Below are 25,536 nucleotides of genomic sequence, written 5' to 3'. Positions count from 1 at the left end.
ACAGAGTTAATATAGAGTCCAGGTCCCGTGACCTATCGTGTTGTTCCCTGGGAGATGTAGTCTTCTTCTGTAAGTTGCAGATTCAGTAAAATTATTCATGCTTTATATGATGTTATGATGTGGAATACTGATAGCAAAAAATACAAAATTATTAAACCATGACAATTCTACAAAGACGTTTTACTTGGAAACAATTTCTCTACAAACAACAAATGAGTAATTAGTTGAACAACACGGATAACAACACATGACAACTGTACTGAAGCCTTCTACCATCCCCACTCTGAATGACCTAAACAGAGAAATTACTTTCCCATCTACACTTATTACAGTGAAACATGAATAGCCGAACTCATTTTCTCACCATGTTCACTCTGGATCATTTTCCAGCATTTGCTAAAAATAAAAAGAAGCCTTTGAAACAATGAAGACACCTCAACACACAATGAATTCTGACATCACATCTAATATATGTCTCGTCTCATTTCCTCTCCTGTCCTCTATTAGCTTCAGTGTATCTAAATATCCACTTAGAAATCTTTGTGAGCCTATAAGAGAGCAAGCAAGCCTATAAGAGAGCAAGTTCAATAGCAGTTTGAGAAATACATGAATATTAAACTGTTCTTTTGAACTACACAAATGGCTCCTAAACTTGAGACCGTGGAAAGAAAATATTCCTGGGAGTGACGTGCCATCTACCCAAAAGAACAACAGAAATCACCTGTGACTTCATCTGTGTAGAATAAATCCACTACAAAGATCTCCTCTCATGCTGTAAGACATGAGGCAAAGGTCTGACACAAGCTGGAGCAGAAGACTCTGGGGTTATCTCAGGACACTGACAGAGAACTGTAAAAAGCCTGTTAGAGTCTGAGCTACTGTTTATTTGTGGTTATAGTACACAGAGAACATCGGTGTATTTTTACTGCTAAGCTCTGTACTTTCCCCACGCTTCTTCCCTTTGGACCAGTTAATTACATGCTCACAGACATCCTCTGCTAGAGACATCAGCTATTTTCTAAGGACAGCTCTGCTTGTCCCCTGGTTTTTGCCAGGCTCATCATTCACAAGGGAGCAGGGAAGACAATCTAACTTCTGACAGAAAACAAATTCTTGCCAAATGGAGTAAGACAATTTTGTAGAGTTAGTTTAAAAACTTAAAATTTGGGCTTTTGTTTGTTTAAGGGCTTGAAAATCTACTAGACTATGCTGATATACTTAAGTTGTTGAAAGGAAAACACAGGAAGCATTTTTAATTACCATTTAAGACCTCAAAGAGCCCCCAGCTACCAACTTCATGCATTATTATTTTTTTCAGTGGAGAAATGAAACCACAGTTATCACATTCTCTTTAACTAAGAAATGTTTCCTTTGCTCTTTCTAGTCTCATCCAAAACCAGCAGCATCCTTGCTCCAATGACTGCCCCGGAGGATCTGCATTGCAGAGCCACACTTCTTCCCTGAATTTCCCACTGAACACTGAGAACAGATGTGTCCACAGCTTTTGAGGATGCAGCCAGCAGTGTTTCACTACCTCCAATTGCCTGGTGGTAGAGCATGTAACCAATTTCAAATCTTGAACAAAAGCACAAGGATGGAACCATAATGCATCTCACCTTCCTCAAGTAGTCCAGCATAATCCAGTCAACAACTAGAAGCATTCAGAAATAAATAACCTCTTGCTGGGTAAAGTAATGTCATACTCTCTTGGACTGCAGTACAGGAGCCACCCTGCTGCTAATTCAGAGAAAAGAGCACATCTGTTGTCACAGTCTGCAATATCAAGTTTGTCACCCCAATGAGTCAGAGAGTACTGGTTCTTGCACATTTCACAAGCTGGATTTAGCAAATGAGTGTCACTATGCCTGCCAAATTAAAGAATAATAATAATAGGATATGCACAAATCTTCAATGCATTTAATTATTCATTGAATGTCTTCAGTAAAACTTCAGAGCAAAATCAGATAGGAAAAAAACACACTTTCAGGAAGCGCCATCCTTTCTCCAAGTCCTATTAATGCAACTAATTTTGTGGGTCCCTAGTGCAAAATAAGCATCTTTTAGGGCTAATAACCTGGGATTCCCCTTGCTCTTCCAGCAGGCAAGGATGCTCAATAGAGCATTACAGTTAAGCTTCCTCTACTTTATTTCTCCACAAGGGTCCCATTGCAGCCAGGCCTGCAACCTCATGCCTAGGGCATTCTAAAAAGTGCAGCTTTCAAGAACATGTAAAACCTCCAACTCCCACCTTTCACTTCTCACAATGGGCTTCTGAATGCTGGCACATTAAGCAAAAAGTGGGAAGCACCACTGTTCCTCCTGACATTCATTCTGAGGAGAACCAGAAGCCACTCACATATCAGAGTCTCTGATGGTGGGTTTGGACTACTTGGTGGATATCTCCTCTAGCCTAGATCTGTTATTCAGAATATGAAATGGACCCGTAAACACAAGCTGAAAGTACTGGGGAAAAAAAAAAAAAAAAAAAAAAATCAAGGGAGAAAAGTTAGAGATATAAAAGAGAAATAAAAGGCAGGAAAAAGTATTTTCCAGCTCCCATGAGTACTATAAGGGATAAAATATACAGCACGTTACCTTCGATGTGCAGACAGTGTAATAAATGCATTTAATAGCAGCTAAGAAGCCACTTTAAAGATGCTTGAACCTACTGTCTGATCCATTTGTCCACAGTTAACTATTCTCTTTGAAGTAAAAGGGCAAGATCATTGGGATCTTCATCTTTTCTGGCACCATTTTAAAGAACAGCCTTAGCCCACCTCTTCTGTAAACAGCTAACCTTTGGTACAACCATTACAATCATTATCATACAAATTACTTAAATATAACAGATGGAAAATTGTGGCAGAAAAGATAATAGAAAAAAAAAAAAAGAATGCATCTGCTGAGAATTCTATCTCTAGCAATCAGATAACTGAAAGAGGGGCAGAGGGAATGGAAATAAGAGAAACAAGAAGGAAAGCAATGCTTCTGCTTCAGTGGGGCAAAGTTTCCACCCAAATCCCAGTTGAAAATATGACAAATGGATGCAAAGAGTTCACAAAAGTCGTGGTTATGGGAAATGGGGGAAAGAGAAAACAGTGAATTAAGGATATTAACCACTTAATTTCTAACTGTCTGCTAAATCTATAAGGTACCTATCGGTTTCCTAACCACACACCGTTTGATTTTCCTCTAAGGAATGTAGGAAACCTTGAAATCACACAGTGATTTTGATAACATTAGAACAGACTGAAAAGCCCCAGGGTAACAAACTCACATGGTGCACAGTGCTGTCTGATACAGTTAATAGCATCTGAGAGAAAGTTTGTTGTGACAGCTGCGGAGTAGAATGGCTGGAAGGTTAGGTGGACTTGCAAAGTGAAGAGGAGATTTCTGCCTAAAAATAAAGTCACAGAACTCTTCCATCACTTAGAAAGATAAGGGAGAAAGAAAACAAAGACACTTCTTTATAATCTTGAAGAGTAAAGCAAGAAAGCAGACATTTCTCAGACGGCTCTTCCAGAGTTGTTAAGAATCCTCATCTGAGAGTACATTTTGTTCCAAATCAGTTAAAAATTCCTGGCTTTGGGAACATACAGTCAAAATTATCATTTGCATTACAAAGTCCTTAAAATTAGCTTTTTATGTCTAAAGCTAAGGAAAGGAAGAGTGTTACACAATATGGATATAAGACTTTGCATACAGTTCCAAATCTTATCATATTTGATCACAAAGTCTAACACTCCAGAGTAAACATCAAATCCTGAGCTGTTCTACCCTTACTGGCTTCAGAAGAACTATTGTCATTTACTACAACCTAAGACACATCATGAAATCCTTGAAAAGGCAACTACAGCCTAGCAGTTTATAATGTCCAACCAGGTAGTGATACTGGTTTCATGTCTCAATGGGAAGTTCAACCACCTCCCTGGGAAGCCTATGCCAGTACTTAACAACACTTTCTGGGAAGAAGTTTTTCTTTGACATCCAACCTAAACTTACCCTGGTGCAACCTGAGGCCATTTCCCATCATCCTGTCACCTGTCACCAGTGAGCATCCGAATAAAACTTTTCATTTTAAGTCAATCAGTAATACATGTTATTAAATGTTTTAAAGAAGAAATGCAAACATTTTCAAATGCATTCTACCACTTCAGCTGCTTTACTCCATCCACCTCCAATCCTATTACATAGATATGCTTACAATTCCCAATTAAGTCAGAAAAATTATCTTCGCGATGCATACATTTATTTATTCATATTAAGAGTGGGAAAAGGTATTAATTTCAATGGGACATGCTATCAAGTATGTTGTTTATGATTTTGTCGTGTTCACTAGGACATAATACTAGCACTCAAATATCATATTGTATTTCAACATATCCGCATCAGAAGTAAATTGCTATTGCTCAGTGGCAAAGTACAGCTGGGGCCACCATGCCAGAGTAGCCTGCAATGCAATCTAGTAAGAACAAAATAAAAGAAAGTGGGTTAAAATGTTTAAATGAAAGAATCAAGAAGAACAAGATAAATACACCTAAAGAGCCTGAGCTACTGCAGGAAAAGAAAGAAACATAAATCAGTTAGGAATTCTTATTTCTGATAGGAGAAATCTATTGCTATAAATGTTTTTTGTTGTTTTTTAAGAGGCAGTCAGCCAGCCCAATTTGGATTCAGTCCACAGTGCCAGGCACTGCAGATACTCGGAGGTAAGCTTGCCATTAAAACCTGACAACTACAAACAGACAAAATGGATAAGTAATTGAAAGAGGAGGAACCCAAAAGTGACATCTCCAACTCAGTAACACCACAAAATACATTTCAATTAGCAAGGCCATTCAATCTCGCTTTGCTGATACCACCAAGAGGAGCCGTCAAAAGCTTTCTGCAGTGAGGCATATGGTCGTATTACAAAGAGTCAACTGGAAATGAAAGTCAAAACAAGGAAGAAAGAATACACTGCGTAATACTCACACCAGTTATACAGAGAGAGAACAGTGACAAATGCTGACACAAGTGAGTGGCAATTCCCGGTTTTCTGAGTCAAGCAATTCTACATCCCAAACTGATTTTTTTAAAGATGCGTTTTAAGACTTTTGATTGAGCATAGTGAAAACTTTATAAAGTAAACAATTAAAAGTATCCAGTCTGCTGGTAATAAGTATTTCGCAAAGTGTGTCTCCATTTACTTTGTTCACACTAACACAGCTGGCTTGTTTCTATCCAGAATTCTTATGCAGTGACTCCAAGGATTCCTCATGGAGGTGATGTGAGGAAACAGCTACTGAGCTGTGACAGGTTAGAAAACATTACTAAAGCATCCAAAATTTTACATTTTAAGATGGGAAAATACACACTGGGAAGGCGAGATGCATAAAATTCTCACATCGAAGTATATCAATGCAAAATGAAGAAGTTAATTTGGAATATGTAGTTCTCAAACAAACATCTTGTTAACTTATAGCTACAGTATGTCACAGTTCCTCTGTTTTTATTGTGGGAAAGAGGAGCACAGGACTGAGAGCCAAACAACTGACATCTGAATGAGCACCAGCTTCTTAATACCTCAATACCTTTCGATGAATTAACATTCTAAGCAAAAGACTGAAAACAGAAGGAACTTCTATATAAAACAGCCAGAAGTAACAGCATAAATCTGAACAGATGTTCAAAATGGAGTTAAGACTCTCTAAAGCATCTTTTGGAGGGCTGTGTTTACTTCTCAGTACACAGAAGTACTATTCATGTGCTCAAATTAAAGTATTTGAGTATAGTAGCACTGGACTAACAGTATCACTTACCGTAAACTACATCTGCTTTTTATTAAGATGCTTACATGACTAATCATCCCTCAAGTTAAAGGTAGATTTTGCATAGAGTATAGTTCTCAGGTTCAGTATCAGTAGGCATCGCCTTTGAATAGCATTTTCAAAGAGACCTGAAGCCATCAGTTGCAGGAAATAATTGTTTGCTGGTTTGATTTCTTTCAAAATTTTCATCAAGTTCTTAGAAAAAGACCAAAAATGACATAATTACCATATTGTAATATATTTTAGATAATGTTGTTCATACGAGTAACTCTGCAAGCAAAATTAAACGTCTCAGGCTTGCACAGATGCATGTGCAGAGGCACCACAGAACATATTTGCACAAATATCAACAGCAGCTTCACAATAAATGACAAATGCACCAGTGCTAAAACTTATTTATGAGCTACACTGGAAACAGCTTTCCAAAACAGCAAGAAATATTTGTGAGAAGAAAAGTGGTTTACTGAACCGTGAAACTGCCTTTTTTCAATACAGTTATTGTTTGAATCTCCTGATATTAGAGAAAGAAATGGAGATTCCTTCTCTATAATACTCAGAGGTGCTTTGTTCTAGCTGTCCAACTATCTGTGGTACTATGTCTGACTCGGATACTTGACATAGTCTTGAACGTGACTATACAAAAGCTGATACTGTACTTCAGCATCATGTCAAGGGAGAATACTGATTTTGGCAAACTGGAGCTGACTATGTATACGTATGTGACATTTTCTGGCACACATTTTACAGCATCTGGCACAAGCTTTGTAGCATCTGCAATACTATTCAAGGCAGAATGTGATCAACACTCTTTCTGCAAATATTACGTGAAGACATCTCTCTGTCTTTGCACTGACATGACTTTAACACTGCACCTGCCCAATAATACTTAGAAATTAAATAAGGCCAAAGAAGTACAGCAGGAAACAAAACAGCTTTCTTTCATCTCAGGCTGAGGTTCTATGATTATGATTCTGTGATATTATGTATTTTTAGACATTGGTGATCTTCAAAACCACCCAAATGCCTCTGCACATACTAATAAAATCCAGGGGCTTTACACATATCATGAATAAGGAGTCTAACACTGGTGCTCCTTTAGCAAATCCAGATGATGGTCTGCCCCTTCATGAACTGAAATGTAAGCGCCACTTGAAATGAAACTGATACTGGAGGATACGTGAAGTATCACTTAAGAATCAGTTACACATATTGTAGTTTAGGTTTCCCAAGAAAAAGGCCAGCATTAGCTGACTTTCATCGTTTCTATGCCACTCCTCTGCTGGGAGAGAAGATATTAGATAGCATGCTTTATTTAGTTCATTTTGGAAGGTTGTACAAGATGCCTACTCTAGTTATTATTATTTATCCACTCTGCATCTATTTCTTTTTACAGAGAGTTCACATAGCGATAAGCTCACAATAGTTACTTTCATGTAACATTCTTCAAAGGAACTTTCCCATGCTCCCGCTTCTGTTTACACGCTGCTAACCAGGCTGCATGTTCTAGATTTTCAGAAAACAGACATCTAAATACATTTAATTCTAAAACCAACATGCTGTTGAGAAAAGAAGCAATAGAGAATTTCCCACATCTTCCAGCACTACCGTAACAAGGAAACGCCAAAGGAGATAAAGCAGCAAGTGAAAGGAAAAAGGAAAAAGTTAGAAAGTGAAATGCCTATTTATTATTTCTCTCCTCAGAATAACTGCTCTGACTTTGGTAAACACTTGAGAACTGCAAAAGCATTGGTGGTGGGTCTGACAAGAGTGCGGGGTATAACTCAGTGCTAAGACCGCTGTGAGGGCTGCGCCATAATCCCAGAAAATGGCTCTGGTTTCAGAAAAACAAACGAGCATATAGAATCCAGATACGCTTCACAGACACATGTACACAGCCCAAATGGAGTTTAGCTGTTGAGTTCATCTTCTGACTTAACATCAGGGTCACCAAAACAGGCTTCACTTTGTATGTTTGTTTTTTATCCTCCTACTTTAAATAAAATTTGCCATATGATTTGGATCAAAGAAACATGGGATATATCACCATTGGTAACAGATATCTCTTCAAATAAAGCTTAAAGCACACATTAACTTTTTTCAGCTTAAACCTTAAAAGCTTAAAAGCTTAAACCATAATGCAATTTTCACAGACTGTTAAAGTACAAATAACATTAGACAGGAGAACATGATGTGGAAGAAAAAAATACATCAGGATTTCCAGCTGTGCCAAAGTTCCCATTCTACAGAAAGCATGAAGTCTTGCTCACTTATGAACTTACTGCTGTTGTGTCAGAAGGATTATCTTTACTCAAAAGCAAGATTCTGAGCCAAAAACTTCTTCTAGATCAGTCACCAGATTTGCTAGAGGAATTCAGAGGTGCCCTGTGGTTCTACAGCAGTCCAAAGTGAGGCAACTACCCAACAACTCTCGAAGATCCACTCACGCCATATAAGTTGGGCTTGGCTATGTTGGGTCTTTATAATAGTTATGGCTGGAACGTACTCCAGATAAAGCTTCAATGTATGATGTATTTGCTACTTCAGGCAGCATGACATGCTGGAAACAAGCACATCTGTCCTCATTTGATTATTCCTTGAAGAGTGGCCATGGAGTGATTTATGTTCATTACCACCCTCCTGTCAGGTTTCTCTTTGGTCATAATGGGTAACTCCAAAACAAAACATGAATCAGAGAACTTGGGTTGGCAGTAATGAGTACTCAAATAAGTACCGGTGTATGTTAACAGCTGATGGGCTATGCAACAAAAGTTTGGACCAGTCATGGCTTAAGTCCATGTAAGTCACAGCTACAGTGGCTCTGCCCTCCCAGCTGCCTTTCACTCACACCAGAACATTGCCCATGTGGTCAGGCAGCACACTGGTTCTGGGAACCAATCCAGTGAAAAATACATTCATTCTTGTTTCCAGAAAATAATCACAAGCATTAGTACCAGCAGGTTATTGTCAAGGAGAAAATGAGCGTGTCCTACTTAAAGCAAGGTTGGACTGTGGCAGTGCAGACATCCTAAAAAGCACCCTGAAAACTGCTCCTTCCATCACCTCTGCTACTGAAAAGCCTTGGGCAAAAGGATGGATGGGTGGCTTAGGTGGTAACCTCTGCAGCAACTGCAGCTGGATTTGACAAGGCAGTAACTCAGAGCGGATGCACAGAACTTTTCCAGCCTCTTCTACAGACCCTTTTTTCTTTCTTTTTTTTTTTTACTTCTTAACACCCCCTATAACTCTTTACCTAACAACTATTCAAAGATAACCAAACTCAACTAGTAATTAAAATCAAGCTGACTTCTCCTTGTAGGGTACCTCACATTGCATCAAGAAGGTAGAAACTGTCTGCTCTCTATAATTCTTGGCAGTGCTGAATACATCACCTGCAGTTAGTGATACGCTTTTCTGGTGTTATTATGACAACTTAGCTGGTTGTCACAACAGAAAATATTCACTGCCCAATGCAATATATGATCAACCTGAAACAAATTAGTTATTTAATTTTTGTTTGCTTCCAAAGCAATGAAGGATTTCAACAGGCTATAATTCCAAGAAGTGTTTTTGGAGCCAGCCAAGGAAGGACAATCGTGTTTTGTATGGGAGAGCACAACTAGAGAGTCCTAGGAGGTGAGCCCTATCATTCAGCACAATAAGAATCGACAAGATCAGAAACGCTAACCCCAAAACCTGTGGAGAGTAGAACGGAAAACCATTTCAGATGAATCAGATTTATGCTTTGGTTTTCAACAGCTGAGTCTACAGCCTCAGATCTCATTTTAAAGCCTCAAAAAAAGCACACTCTTTTCTCAAATGTCTATTGGCACACTCACGATATTACGTAAGCGCCTTTTGTGGGGCTACTTGAAACACCAAATTACTTTCAACTCACTTGTCTTATGTAAATTTAGTCAAGTGCCTCCTCCAAAAAAACAACAAAAAAAAAGTAATACAGAAATTAAAGGCACGGGATATCAATATACAAGTAATGGATGAAAGCTAGAAAAATTAGGGGAGGAGTGATCTCATTCCCTTTCATCTATTGATCATCCTTTCATCAGTGTTCTAGCAGGAAATGTACTACTGCTACATGTGAGTAAAAGATCAGACGCCACAACCGGCAACTGCAAAAAGAAGAAATAAAAAGAAAAATCAAACTGACTAAAATCCAGAACTGTTTTCTTGCTAAACTGATGCTAAAATGGGCTTCACAATGGTAACAACTGCCATTCACGCAAAAGCTAAATCAGTGGGGTCGCAAAACAGGTTTGGCAAATCCTAAACCAGCAGTATCCTGAACCAGCGGCAAACGCCATAGTTCTACTGAAGGCAGGATGGTCAGCGGAGCAAGTTTAATGTAATTCTGCTTCGTTGTTCGTTATTTCCTTCGATGTAATCAATGGCTATGACACATTACCTGAGATTAGCCTCCTCTCACTGTAACATACAGCACCTCAATTTACAATTCATCTAGGCAGGTTAAGAATTAAGATAAATCTGACTAGAATCTTTTCTTTTACAGTCGGGTTTTATGATTGCAGATCTTTTCCCACACCTCTCATTGCAACGGGTGTTACAGAGAAACAGCTTCTAAGAGATACTTTTTGATCCAAATACCTGTTCCCTGAACATTTCAACTGAATCCCAATTTGGCAGCAACAAAACCAAAGGAATCTTCACTTCTCTCCCTCATAACTGCTATGAAGAAAATTCTTAATACAGGAAGAACTTCTTTACAGAAAGGGTAGTTAGGTACTGGAATAGGCTTCCCAGGAGGTGGTTGAATCGCCATCCCTGGATGTCTTTAAGAGCCGTTTGGATGTGGTACTCAGGGATATGATTTACTGTAGGGTTTTTAGAGTTAGGGTTCCGGTTAGACTGTGGTTGGACTTGATGATCTTCAAGGTCTTTTCCAACCTGGGTAATTCTATGATTCTACGCTAACTAGACTTAAAAGACTCCAGGAGAACTTTCCTATTCTTACTATTACTACTATTCTTCATATCTGGACAGAAATAAATCCAAATGAGCTGAGTGTCTCAATGCTCTCTGTTTAAAACAGAGAAAACCAAACAGTTATCAGTCTCAATGGCCTCTTGTAGGACCACAATATCATTTTTAAAACTACAGGCTAATGAGGTTAACGTTTTTGTTAAGCTGACATACAGTTCTGTCTTCTATTGTAAAGTTTAAACAACAAGAAAAGAGTGGAACATTGTCCGCAGATTCTGCCAGAGCTTTTGACTTAACTAAGTAATTGGCATTTAGGAGATTACAAAGCAGAGCCCAAAATTCACTATTGCCATCAGAGTGAAAAATGTAAGTAACTGAGGGGTCAAATGAAGAAAGAACTTACATTCATTTCAGTACCTTGTGATTATTGTAGACATCTGGTAACAAAAACGTGAAAGATTACCACAATGCAGTTTTTGACAGATAATATTTCCTGTCCAGACAGAACAGAAAGAACTGCAAAACTTCAAGATTGTAATCGTTTCGTACATTTCTACACTCAAAGTTCTTTTTTAAGCAAAATACTTCACCCCTGCAGCTGCTATCTCTTAGATGTACTGCCATCCTTCATTTTCATCCTCCCACAACTGGAAAGGAAGGAAGAAATGACAAGACAAAGTTTTCAATCTTAAAACAAGAAAGTTTATGCGCTATAGCAGGAATAGATAAATGAATCCCATGAGCGTTATGAGTTTCTGCAATCGTATCAACAATAAGAGGCTGCGTAAGTCGCTTCCTTTCCCGAGTCGGTGTTAAAGACATGCAGGCATTCGCAAAACCATGTAGTAAAACTAGGAAGAATTTATATGAGCTTTTACTGACAGATGTCTCCCAAAAGAGGTCAATGCCAGGTTGCTCTTCCTCAGCCCAGATTTGCAATCTGTTCGTATCTGATTTAGTATCTTATTGTTCTGCTGTTCAAAAGAATTATATGTACTTTAAACACCAAAAAACAAGATCGAGTAAGACAAAGGCTTAGTATGAAACTGTAAAGCTGCAGCAACTCTGATCCAAGTTTATCTGCACAGACTTCATCTTAAAGTCTGAAGCTGAGTAAAGCAACACTGACTGTAAAGCACAACTCATACATGCTATTTAAGATAGAGCAGATGCGTCTGAGGAGAGGAGTCAAAGTTTACAAGGAAACAAGCCTTATGACCTCTCACAGATACAGTAGGCTTTACAATGTTTCTTTGGGGAAAGATGCATTGTAGAAGTTATTCAAAATAATAATCATCTAACAGAAGGAACATCAGACCAGACTGGAAGGTGTTCGAGTGACAGAAGATAAGCATGAGAATGGCTTTTAACAAAAGCCTTTGTCCTTGCATAAAAGTAACCAAAGAAAAAACAAGGCTAACCTCCCTCATCCTGGCTTAAACTCTACTGTCTCAAGCAAAGAAAGGTACATTATAAACAAAGACAGAGATGTAAACAGTCCTTTCATTCCCACACAGGGAATCTGTTCTCCAGTCATAGCAAGCATTGCTCTCTAAGAGAAAACACCCACGCACTCCCCTCTCATCAACAGATTAATACACTCTTACCACGCTTCAATACAAAAACGCAACCAGATGTGGAACAGTTTCCAGAAACAGTAAAAATTAATCTAATTTTGAACAGAATGAAAACCAGACAGATAAATATATATATACATTAAAACTAAAAGCCACAAACTCAGGATTCCAGCTGGTGAACGTGCACAGCCCTTCCTGAGCAGCCTTTTGGGTACACTTCCAGCACCTGGAAAAGTCAGGTCCCAAAGTGCTGCAGCTTGAAGGCAGTGGAAAGCCGTCATCAATTAGACATAAATCCAACCATGTGTATTTTGAACCTTCTCTTCAGTAGGACTCAAGAGCAGACTTGTAACCTGCCGGATGCAGCCACCACATTGAAGGGCTACTGCACATCTAACACTTTCTTAGCAAAATCCATTTGGGCTCACAGAACTCATTGGGTTTTTTTGTGTGTGTTGTTGTTTTGTTTTGTTTTTAACCTCATTTTTCTTTCATATATTTAGTAGTTCTATATGTATATAATTTTATACATGTATATAAAACTCAATCTCTTACATACTTTCCCCTTTCGCATCATCTTGGAAAAAGCAGTCTTTGAAGAATGAAGTCCTGCCAAAACAAACCTAACTGGTACTAGTTACTACAACTCCCTACTCAGAAGCACTAGACCATTTTCCATGTTTGGATTTGTTCACCTTGATGTGCCATAAAGCACACCTGACTATGTGATTTATCCATCTGATATCTGTGAGTTTTGTATCCGGTGATATTTTTCAGTGCAACATCCTCCTCAGCCCAGCTGTTTCTAGGAGAGCCCTGAGCAGCCATTCCTCACCTCACACTGACCACAAAGCCCTGAGGCACGTGGCTATGGCCAACTACAACTGGGCACCGACATACGTTTTAATTTCCTCCAAGAGGAAGGAAGTAGGAGGAACGTATTACTTCTGGCTGTGCGGAGCGGCCCGCAGAGCTACCAGCACGCAGCCATCTGTCCTCCAGAGGAGGAAGGGCAGGAGGGGCCGGGCCGAGGGCTCTGACGGAGGGCGGAAGACAGGCCGCCATTTCGGTGGAGCCGCAGATAAAGCGAGCGGGCGCTCAGCCGAGGCCCCGCCATGGCCGCCCGCCGGCTCTCCTTGCCCCCCAGCCAGGATAAGGAGCCCAGGCCTGCGCTTCCCTACGGCTCTCTCGGCCTCCCGCCCCGCCCCGCTCGGCTCCCTGCGGAGAGGAGGAAGACAAGGAGGGGAGCAAAGACGCACCTTCCCCGAGCAGCCCCAGCGGCGCCAATAGGGCCCCCACCTCCGCCAGGACGGCCGGGGACGACGGGGAGGAGGAGAGGAAGCTGCCGCGGGGCGGGGTAGGGGGACGGGCTGCGGCTGGAGCCGCTTCGGGGCCGTCGTGGCCGTTCGGGCCCATCCGCAAGTAACGCCGCGTTCATTTAAATTAAGGCGTGTTTATAAAAGCACTTGGGTAAATGGGTGCAATTTCTTCTGTAGATAAGATCTGAAAATACAAACACGGGTCTTAATCTGCAAACACTTGAATTTAAGCGCTTGATTAGTTCCATTTAAGTCAATGGGACTGCTCTAGTGCTTGCAGGTAAGTGTTTTAGGATCAAAGCCCTTGGCGCTGCTCCAGAAAGCTGCTCTATCAGGAAGACAGTGAAGAATTTCCCTCTAAAATCCAACGCGGTGCTCTAATATTCACATTCTCCCTAAGCGAAAAGCCGGCGGTGCTAATGAGCTTCACCAGCGGGTACCTTGGGGAAGGATGCAAAGGAGGCTGTGAGAGATAATGGCTGTCCCTGGAGGCCCAGCTCTCCCCTCTGTCGGTCTGAGAAGAGGCACTTGTATTTATTCACCTGTGCTTTTCAGTGGGCAACAATCTGGATGGCACGTTCTTGCGGCATCCTCTCCTGCATAGGTTGCAGAGTACTTCAGCGGGATGCAGGATTGCATTGCACTCAAACTGCTGCATTCCTCCAGAGCCCCATGAAGGAAATATACACAGTGATTGAGGTTATTAATCAGTGGTTGGACATCCTGCAAGAAAATATTGCGTTCTCAAAGGTTGGCTGAAACTTAGCCACCAATGCATGGATCTCCCTTTTGCTTCCAAGGAGCAAAGAGAATGAAGACAGGCCTTCAAGAAGGAACTAATGTAGAATTACACTTGCATTTGAATTTACAGTCTAGGTTGGTTCCCTGCAACTCATTCCTTCTCTCTTCATTTTCCCCCCTTTCCATTAAATTACTTCCCAAACCCAATTTCCAATGATTTTTTCCTGGATTAGCTCCCCTTAATAACACTTCCACAGCCAAGGAGTGAGAAGGATGAGTGATAATGAGCCACCTTTTTTCCCTGTCATCAAATAGTCAGAAGGATGGAGAAATCTTGACATGTCTGTCACTAATCCCAGATCAGATGGAAAAGAACACACTGCTCACGTCTGCTGCTGTCTTTGCTTGTGAAGCAAGAAAGAAGAACGTGTAAAGAGACGTAATAACACAACCTAGAACTCCACCCTGCTCCTTTTCAGCCAGGAACATGCACAAATCTGTTTATGGGTTGGAAATACATCAATACCCACTTAGCCCCAGGAAAGGTATTTCCATCACGCCCATCTCTTACGTTATTTTCTCATATTTTGTGTTATTCACTAAACGCATAATTTTGTTTTCCTTTACTTTGCAGCTTTAGGACTTTCAGATGATTATTCTTCCCTCCTAGGGATTGTAATTTTACATCAGGGAGAGGCTGGAGCTGAAGAGATCTGTGTTTGGTCTCCCAGACTTTGTGTACTACGCTGGGCAGAGCTGTAGCCCCTGCCCCCAAAAGTCACCCGTGATCTATCCTGCATATATTTGAGTGCTTGAAGTCACTTGTATGGATGTATCTTGAGAGGGCTGCTGTGATGACACTGGTAGGAACAGTGTCAGAGTGAAGAGCTAATTTAATACTTGAGACAGGGATTGCCAATGTATACATATAGATATAAACGTCAAAAATAATCAGAATTATGAGATTGTAACTGTGCTTCAGGGAATAAGCCTGTATCTAACTTCTCGAAAGGAGGATGAAATCTAATGTGAGGATGGATGACACTTCTCACTGAAGGATTTTTTCACCTTCTATTACACAGTGTGTGAAGCAACTGGTGCAGCGTGCTGTTAGACGCAGGGTACTGGCTGAAAAGATCTTGAATCTCTTCTGAAGTGACAGCTGCTTGGTACGTGCTTTTCCCTGCATGGCACAGGGATGACACTATTTCTCTGAGCTTTGTTTTTCCAGTCTATGTACGCTACGTACTTTCTGGAGCAAGGGCTGCTTCAGTGGCATTTCGAACTTCACTGAAGTCTCTACGATGGGACTGTATTAAAATAGTAAAGAAATCACAAGCATGTTCACATAATAATTATTATGCAAAGTCAGGAGGGGGAGGGGAAAAAAAGAGTGTGAGATTTCTTTGAAAGGCTGCCAGGTACAGGTACAGACACAAAAGATGTTTGAAGTGGGAGCACACTCTTATCAGCCTGAAGGAATTACTGATACAGCAGCTCCCCTTGTTCAGAAGACTGCTCTCAACTTTCATTTTATGACATTTGTTTACTTTACTGAATTATTTTCCTATTTTTTTTCTTACGTTGGCTCCCAAGAGTCTCCTTTGGGTTCACACAGTGTTTCACTACTTCCAGAAGATTTTTGTTCAGCTCAGCTCTTCTTTGTAACTTTCTGCTATAGCCAGGTAAGTATGGACAGCTAATTAATGTAGACTTCAGCTTTTATTTCCTCTTCTTTTCAGTTAAAGGAGCTGAAAAGAAATATTCTGAAGTTCCCAAGAAGTGCTGCTTTTCAGGTCTTCCTGGAAAAAAAAGTGTTCATGTTTGACCTTGACTTGTATGTCTTTCCATTCGCACTGCCTGGCAGCAAATTAATATATCCTAATAGTGCACAAAGTGGAGAAAAAGGCAGAGACACTGAAAGAAAGAGAGCAAGCACCTTGTAGCATCTATCTTTCTGTGCAGTTTTGCTAGCTTTTCTGCTACTGTGTTAGAGACTGTTTTTTTCACATCTCAAGAAGTTCATCGGCAGAGAACAGAACATCTGAAAGCAGTAGGTTGGTAGGGCATGCCTGCTTTGTGTGTGCTGCTATACAGGTTTACTGTCAGAAGTCTGCATTAGTTGCCTCAAGTTTCTATGCAGTTTCAAACTAATCTGATGTAAGACAAGAAAATTCAGCCTCTCTTCCTGAAGTGAAATTTCTTCTCTGAAGAACACAAGCCAACATACAGCAGAGCACTACTGTGTACATGTTCCAAGAATGAAGCAGTACTGGCATCTGCAAGCCCTGGGTTCTTACCCAGTGTGCAGCAGCCTTTTGCTCCTACTGCCTCTTGCCATGGGGGCAGGCAGCGCCTCAAGAAAGCAGAGATGAACACACATGCTCCAGGGACATAAAATTATCAGTAACTCGTGACCTACCCAAAGTCCTGGCAGCAGAACTTGCTAGTCAGAGATGGTTTGGCAATGGAAGTTTTCCTGTAGATTACCAGACAATTACAGTGACAATACCTTGGACATACTGCAGAAAGGTTTTTGTTGAGCACTGGCTGAATGTGTTCTGACTTGAGTCTCTTCACAAACGGTGTGACCTGTGCTGCCATTGATAGGGAGCAGGGAAAGAGCACCTGATGTGAAAACGGAGATTCAAGAAGCTTGCTTTCAAGAAGATTCCTGTGGATCTCCATGCTTCAAGTAGCAGTTGGTTCACCTGTATTAACAAGTTTTTCACTCCTGTGTTTACAAGAAAGAAAAGGCATATAGATACCTAACATCAATTATCGCATATTTGCATTAAGTATACATTAAATAATACTGCTCCAAATAACTTTCTTGTGATGAAAGAATTCAATTACAAGCGCTTTCTCAGCGACTCTCAAAAGTTGTTTGCCCTCCTGTTTATACCCTCCCTTCAAGTACTAAAAGGCCACAATGAGGATTCCCCGGAGCTTTTTCCAAGCTAAACAAGCCCAGTTCCCTCAACCTTTCTTCATGAGAGAGGTGCTCCAGCCCTCTGGTCACCTTCACGGTCTTCCTCTGGACCCAGCTTCTCTAGATCAGCTACAATAGTGTGAGATGGAGCTTTTCTGAAGCAGCAAATAGGAGACAGTTGGACAGAAACTGAGCACCAAAATTGGCTTCACCATCTTGACGTGCCTGAAACGTGCCTGAGGATTTTGGTTTTGTTATTTTTGATGGGTTTAGAATACAAGCAGATTGAACACCCTATTCTGTACAAGGAGGCACCGAGACCCAGCTTTCCCTATGTGTTGTTCTGAGTTCAACTGCGAGACTCTGAACGAGCCAGTAAAGTCAACCAGAGATAATAAAATATGAATCACTTACACTCAGATATTCTGCAAGGGAGTCAATGTGCTGCCATAAGGAAAACCCTACATTTGTGGCATTTAACTGCAGAGTGTAATGGAAAAATTTGTCCTCCTCTTCTGATTCCCTTTGGTAAATATTTAGAAGATAGCAAATTCTCACGCAAATTTCCATATGTCTGAATGACCACATTGTGAAGGATTTGATACACATGTTGAAAAATAATAAGAGTTGCTGTAAAAGGATGTATTACTTTTTAAATCATAGGATCATGGAACCACAGAATGGCCTGGGTTGAAAAGGACCTAAAAGATCATCCAGTTTCAACCCTCCTGACGTGGGCAGGGTCAACAACCACCAGAACAGGCTGCCCAGAAGAACTGGTAGAGTATTTCTTAGAACCCAGAAGAATCAGAAGGGAGCGGTTCTATGGAGTTTAAGAATCAGCATTTAAAAATCATATCAGGAAAGGCTGGTGTAAAAATCAACACAGCTCTCAGTGGTTGAACATGTTGTAAAAAGCAGACTGGCGGAGAGAAAAAACGATGATTTCTACTGTGAGGGCTGTTACAAAACTCAGACCATGAGCTGGGAGAAATCACATAGCTGTCCATCTGTAGCCACTTTCAGAGAGGATAAAAGAGAACTTTAGACTCTCTGACAGCTCTTCAGAAGGTATAAAATTCTCTTCTTTTTTTTTTCATTTTCAGACGTTTTTTGATATAACGGCTTAGAAGCTAAAAAAGCAGGAAAGTTTGTGCTCTACCAACCTATGGGAAACAAAAAATAAAGATTGCAACAAGAGCCATTGGTTTAAAGCCTTAAAAAACACTGTGTTTGGAATTACTCAGTTCAATCCACTTGGCAAAATATTTTTACCTAATAAATAAGTTACTTTGGATAAAGACAGGTACTTGGAAGCCAAAATGTTTTTGCTAAGCTTTCTTTCTGATTTGTTCCATGTATGGGTTCTTAATGAATATCAGTTCCCAGGATAAAGCAGGTTGCAATAACACCTATGCATTCGGGCAGCTGGTAAATATTTATTGAACATTTTTAACATGAAAGGAAGGAAAAAACAGACTATAAGAATGTAAGTTAAGCGACGTAATAGCATAGATACGTAAATAGTGTGTTCTCCTGAAGAGCAGTAAGGACAAAATCAACTGTAAAATTATACATAGTGACAAGTGAATAAGTCCTTTTGTTTCCAAGCCAATGACGACTAATTCTCTTCAGGAAAATAGCAGTGTGTGCAAAACAAGGCAAAGTGTTTTAAAGCAATGTTCTTTGCTGCTGCTTTAGTTATGATCAAAAATTCAAGCTGATTGTGATCCTTATGGAAGACTATACTCCAATATGCAGCTCAGACAACAGACATTTTCGGGTACTGTTCATCTTGCATCAACAGCAGGAACACCACAGCCCCTTTCCTAGAAACACAGCCCTTCATTCGAGACTTTCAGTCTAAACAGAAGTCAAACTGTGCCATGGGTAACCTGAGACTCAGTCTCAAGAGCTGTGCCTTCCCAAGATGTTTTTCCCCAGTCAGCAGTAACTCAGCTGGCACTGTGGGCTGGTCTAGGAGGAACACACGCTCCACTTTCTTTGACGAGAGATTCCTTTGGTTAGTTCTGTGGTAATGAAAATTATAGGGAGGAATGATGAAAACTGAACTTCAGACTGTTTTACATTCTTTCAGTACTATTTAGCATGATGGTTGTTGACTTCTCCCCTGCTGCTATATTTAGAAAGGGGTGTAGGAGGGAGACAAGCGTTAGTATTATGGGTTATGACACAAAAACATCAGAAGTCGGTTCCCATTTCTCTTTGGTATCCTCTGGAGAGCTCCAGTATTTACAGAAAGCTCCAGTTCCACCACAGCAGTCCAAGAGAATGGGCACCCATTTAGACTCTGGGACCACGCAGAGCTGCACAAGGTGGGGGGGTAACTGGGATGTGAACATTTTTTCTTCACAGATCTTCATTTCCCACCACCAGATAAGCTTCAAATAACTTCCACTCCTGGTGGAATTTTTCTTTCTTATACGTCAGTGCTTGGTTCATTTTAGAATTAAGAGAAAAAAGAAGAAGAAAAAATATCCCAAGCTTCCTCTGCATTCAAAAAATCAACAAAAAAATCCATGGGAAAAAAAATAATTGCATAATGCCCCAGAAGAAACAGGCATGAATTGAAGTCACCCCCTGCAGAGAATGTTGGGTCTGTTTATTTTAAATGAACTATTACGGATTTTGTGATGTTTTTCTGGAAGTTTTTCATAAGCATTCCTGCTTCCTCTTGCTGCAGGCCAGGCTGAGGTAGCAGGCTGGAGGAGCTCTTCGGACCTGACCTCCAGCCATGAGAGAGCGCCTCAGCTCCAGCCCAACTGTGGCAGTTTTTAAACTGCAACATGCATTAAAAAACTCAACAGCTCCACAGGCTAAGCCATAAACACATCTGACACCAAATGGGAAAGCTTGATATCTCCCAGGAATAATAAAGAGACAGAGGAAGAGCTCAGTGCAGCCCCTCTGCTGCCTGTTAGGATCAGCAGCCGCCATGAGGCCTCCTCTCAGCTCCTCTGCTTTGCACAAAGCGAAGGCCTCAGCTGCTCCTCACACACCTTGCCCTCCAGACCCTTCCCCATCTTTGTTGCCCTCCTTTGGACACTCTCTAATAGTTTTTTTGTTTACGATTCCATTTATATTGTGGCACCAAAACTGCACGCAGTACAGGAGACTGAGCCCCTCCTAAGCTCAGCTCTTACTCTCGCCCTTCCCTCTTGTTGCCCTCACAGCACCTCCTGGGGACAGCGAGAGATGCATGGGGTCACCTCTGTAGATCCTCCACCCGTTTTGCTGCTGTAATTCCTTTCTGAATGCCAGGGGCCCATAACCAGCAGAAGCTGGCAAGCCCTGCAGCAGGCAGCACGGACCTGTGGCTGGGGTAGCTGTGTGCGAATGAGAGCCTCTCCAGCTACGACACCGAAATCTGCCCACTCTCCTGCCTACAGATTCTCTCTGAAGAACAAATTCAGCATGACGGCAACAACTGAAGAAAACAAAAAGCCCTGTAACTTCCAGCAGAAAGTGTGTGCTGTCAGGACGGTTTCTCTTCCTGCCTTCCTACCATTCACCCCAAATTAATGTCTGTGGCTCCACGTGGCTCCTGCCTCCTCCCCATTCCCTCACTACAAACTAAGCTCAGATGCTGCAGATGCACGGAGGGTTTCTCAGCGTTTCCATCCACACCAGAGACCATTCTGCACATCTGATGCACACGTGAAACTGCTTCACAGGGGTCAGGTCAGGAGACCACGTTTTCATTTGGAGCTACACCAAGCCCAAGTTTTATCATTTGTTTGTTTTTAAAGCAAAAATATACAACTCACTTGACTTCACAGGAGAAGAAAGCGCTGCAGAGAATCCTTCACGCTGGCAGGGTTGGGTTACAGCTCCTCCACGTCCCACCCACACGGCTGAACCCAGCGCCTGGTCACCGGGAGGAAATGAAATGCACATGTCAGCGGTCCTGCTCACCCTTCCTGCTCCCAAGTAGAGCTGTTCTGCTGCAGCCACAGAGATCCCAGGACCAGAGGATGAGCCAAGAGGAGGGGTGCTTGCTATATCTTTTCTTGGACAAACTGTGTATCGAAATCAAGCTTTCTGAGCCAGAAGTAATGAAAAAGCATTGCTTGGAAGCAATTTGCGTTTGCGTTTGCGTTTTCACACCAAGGCTCAGAGCTGTGTGATAGGTTGGCAAGAGCTTAAACGTAACAAAATTAACATCAAAGCTCAATGAAAATGGACAACAATATTGCAAATTCCGTACAGGAGAATATGTCAGTTTGATTAAGTGACCAGTAAGTAACAAACATGACTGACTGTAAATTTAAAAGCAACTGCTATACTTCTTCTGTTAGAACAAGAGTTTTCTTAGAGTTCTCTTCCCCCTCAGATTCCTCTTCCCTTCTCCTTGTTTCCAAGTTGGAAAGCAGAGGAACCAGGACGTCAACTTCTGAATTTATTTCTCCAGGAATAAAACAAAGGTGAGAGATTCCTTCTAATGCGAGCTCTAGGCTACCAGCACTGGGCTTCGTTAGCAAAGAAGCTAAAAGGAATTAACCATTTATAGTCCAGAGAAAAATCAAAGCAGAATGGCTTTTTGATAAATATTAAAGCCCATCGATCCCCAGTAAGTACCATATCAGGCTGCTGAAGACTTCCAAGTTGCCACAGCAGCCCCAATGGAGAAGAGCCAAAGAGCCAAAGGACTCTGAGGAAAAAGCCACAGCAGAGCCCCAGCCCCTGCTGAGAGCTGCGCATGTGGCACAGCACCCACAGCTTGGCATGGGACCACAGCTGCCCAGCAACACCTCCTTGCAGCCAGAGCACTGCCAGAAATGCATCCAGGAAGGGGAGAACAAAAGGGAAGCAGAACTGGAGCCCAACCAACGCTAGGAAGTCTCAGTGTAAGAGAAGCACATTCAGCTGCCCATTTCTTCTGAATAGCATTGCAGGAAGATGGCTGTCTGCATCAGCTGGGTTTCTAGACGGATGAAAACTGAACCAATGTTTATAACTGAGATTATAACATAACAGAGAGGATAATAGGAAAAAAAAAAAAGATGAGTGGTGAAACCGAGCTGAAACTTTACCATTCCTTCTGCTTGTTAGCAGATGCAGGAGGAACCAGGCAAGCATAATATGGGACAACCTGTGTAATTAGAACAGACGTCTGCGTTGACTAAAGTGTCCTGGATGTTAGGTGTAGAGGTGGACTCTGGAATGTACAGATGAAAACAGCTTCTTAATATCAGTTTGCTTACAGAGAAGGAGACATTTTATCTGGCGTTAAATATTTATGGATATATTTCCAGCGAGATTCCTTGTAGCCTTAAAGAAAATTCAAATCTACTACCTTAAGCAAAGCGGGCTTCAAAAAACTGGATGTCAGACTGTACAAATAAAGTATTAGTTTAGGCATGGTAGACTTTATTTTGGCACTTTAACAAATGCTTTATTTTACAGCAGTGGCACAGCATTTGCCAGAAGTTTTCTTTTCTTGGCACAGTTATCTCAAGCAGTTATTTTACTAATTGAATTTCACTAAATATTGCACAATAAGATATACCTGTTAAATTCTTACCCTGTTTTTACTTGTTGAACTTGTATGGCTTCGAAAAAACCTGCCAGTAAGTATAAGTAATTTAAAAAGCAATATATTAAATATTTTAGCACAGGATAGCGTTCGTTTGTTTCTAAATGACCACTGAACTTGGGACAGCGACAAATACAAGTGACGCAACTCTTATCTGAAGAGCTAATAGCTCTTATTTACAACACGGTGCCTTTTCTGAGAAGCAGTTCAGCTCGACATCCCGAACATCTAACTCTGGAAATTTCAAAATCAAAAGAGTGGAGGTTAACAGAGCAGAAGACGAAGCCATTTGTCTGTGACAAAGCGTAATATAGAGAGGCAGACTATCGTCTTCTCCACGTGTTCCCCTCTCCAACACCTATCTGCGATCTAAGCAACAGAGCCTTTCATCTTCTACTTGGAATATTTCTTTCTTCTCTTATGAAGATATTCCACTTGTCTCAACTCTTCTGCTGGAGTCCGAGCAGAATCAAATTTCTCCAATAGGCCAGGGGAAAAAAAATAATAATAAAAGAAATGACAAATCAAAAACTAATATACACAACAAATGGAATCGGGTACTCCTTTGAATTTTACAGTACTGAAAACAACATTTGCAGGAAGAGCAGGTCTGCGTCAATACTGCCATTAAATGTAACACAGAGGCCAAATGACTCGGAACCCTCACACCGTGTGTAGCACTTATACATTCCAGGCTTTCTGTGCCTCTTCGGCAGTAAATCTGGTCTGAGGATCAGCCTTATCAACAGCCTTTTTGGTTTTGTTTCGGGTGGATTTTGAGGACCTACTGGACGAACGTGGTGACATTAAAACATAACCATGGCAGACACAAAACAGAAAACATACAAAAGTATATCACAATGGAATTGTCAGTATTAGGCCACATGATTTATTCAGTAGTGTTTATGTTCCCAAATTACAATGATGTCTATCCATGTAAGACTACAAAAGTTACCATTAGAATTGTCTGTGCTTATAAAATACCAACATTTTCTTTTACTGTTATATACTCATTAACACCAGTCTGCGACAAGTTACATATAATCATAGGCACTTCAAAGGCTTTAAAAGACGTTTACAACTTAAATGCATTTTTAAAGAACAAAAATTTAAACCCCTACATGTACCTTCAAATTGCAAATAATTAACAAATACAGTGGCCATAGAAATCTGCAGCAACTTCTCAAAATACTGTTAGAGTCTTTGGGTTTGCTTAGGTTTGTCAGTAGCTTACTTCAAATCTTCCTGACAGGAGATTTTAGTAAGAACACGACCATACAGTTTGTAGTGATGATCCAATTTTACACGTTAATTCGCTGTTACAAATCTCACTGAAGCTACAGGTACGCTGAGAAACAATGCAAAGTGTAAAATTGATAATCCGACACTTAGATCTATACAAAGTGGAGGTTAGAGTTTACAGAGCTGAAAAATTACATTGACACTAAAAGTCACTGTTATCTGAATTATCTGAAGACAAATTGCACCATGACAACTACAAAAAGGCTTCTTTTTTTTTTTTCTCTTTTGGAAACAGATAAATTAATGAAATAAAAGCTAACTCGTAAGATCAATCTGAGACATGCTGACAAAAAATTAAACAGCTTCCATTGACTCATAGGATAAAGCAATCGTTTTCATTATATTTATGCATCAAGTTTTAAAAATGATTCGGTTGAACACCAATGGTTCTTATAAAATAAATGCTTTGCCACTGTTATCCACAGAACGCTGCAAGTGTTAAGTTTTAATTTTACATTTTTAAAGGAATACGTGTAAAGTTTTAAATACAATGGGATTTTATCATAAAGGTGCCGTGATGGCTCTTTAATGAAAAAAAAAAAAAAAAAAAAAAAAAAAAAGATCTTCATTATTCTATGCAAAAGCTTTATTTAAAAAAGTTCAGTGATCTCATAAATAGAGACACTAAGTAGGAATTTTATGCATAAAACTCCTTAGTAGGTGCCTTCTGATAGGCAGCACTAGATGGTTTACGTTCACCAAGGTCGTAACTGCCTTCATCCTTCTTTCTCATGCGATATACCAGCAGCAGGATGAGGAAGATTGCAAACAGAAAACCAATAACTCCGCCAGCAATAACAGCTGTAAGCAAAGAAAAAGAAATTCACAATGTGCCAGAAGAACGGGTCTGGAACCACCTATCTTTTTCACCTCGCGCAACCAGCTTGCCATTATTTTCTGCAACTGTCTTGAGGATGAGCAGCCTGATTTGTATTCTGAGAAACCCTGTTTATTCTAATGGAGGGAATCATTTAGGAGTGCATTTCACCTGCAAGCAAGTGATCCAGCAACCCATGGTTCTAAATAAATTATCAAAAGCTTGACTAATAAAACTGCCAATATTGCCAGAGCATAAAGTTGTAATTCACTTTTAATACTAAAATGTAAAAGCTTTTCAAGCTGATTTTCCAGCAGTTGATGTTTTTAGCCTTAGAAGAACTACTCTGTTGCACCAGCTAAAAAATGTGTTATCCCATTTCTCCATGTGTTCACTCAGTGACTCCCTATTGATGAGTAATAGGAGAGAACATTTCATGGAGCTGCAGTAGAGACACTACATTCATCATGTACTTGCTAGAGTGTAGAAACTAACACCTCCAGCTGGACTTGAAGAGCAAACCCG

General features: G+C 40.6%; 2 protein-coding genes and 1 long non-coding RNA gene across 4 annotated transcripts in view; 1 reads left to right on the top strand and 2 right to left on the bottom strand.

Moving 5' to 3' along the window:
* Positions 1-13,682, bottom strand: part of CPQ (carboxypeptidase Q) — a 146,129-nt gene extending 132,447 nt beyond the window's left edge. For both annotated transcript variants that reach the window (XR_004306273.1, XM_015856153.2), the window contains exon 1: positions 13,603-13,682. The gene's annotated coding sequence lies outside the window, so the exon portion shown is untranslated. The remainder of the gene's footprint in view (positions 1-13,602) is intronic.
* A 107-nt stretch (positions 13,683-13,789) lies between these two features.
* On the top strand, positions 13,790-24,754 carry LOC107310367. The gene is made up of 2 exons (XR_001553576.2): positions 13,790-14,948; positions 15,486-24,754. It is a non-coding gene; the product is annotated as an uncharacterized LOC107310367 (long non-coding RNA).
* The window catches only part of SDC2 (syndecan 2), a 52,174-nt gene continuing 49,341 nt past the window's right edge, over positions 22,704-25,536 (bottom strand). Inside the window, exon 5 of the mRNA XM_015855925.2 lies at positions 22,704-24,995. Coding sequence (XP_015711411.1) covers positions 24,832-24,995 — 164 coding nt within the window. The 3' untranslated portion in view covers positions 22,704-24,831. The remainder of the gene's footprint in view (positions 24,996-25,536) is intronic.

The sequence above is a fragment of the Coturnix japonica genome, chromosome 2 (assembly GCF_001577835.2).
Source record: "Coturnix japonica isolate 7356 chromosome 2, Coturnix japonica 2.1, whole genome shotgun sequence".
NCBI lineage: Eukaryota > Metazoa > Chordata > Aves > Galliformes > Phasianidae > Coturnix > Coturnix japonica.
The sequence above is the reverse complement of the archived record's forward strand: the minus strand, read 5'-3'. Positions and strand labels throughout refer to the sequence as shown.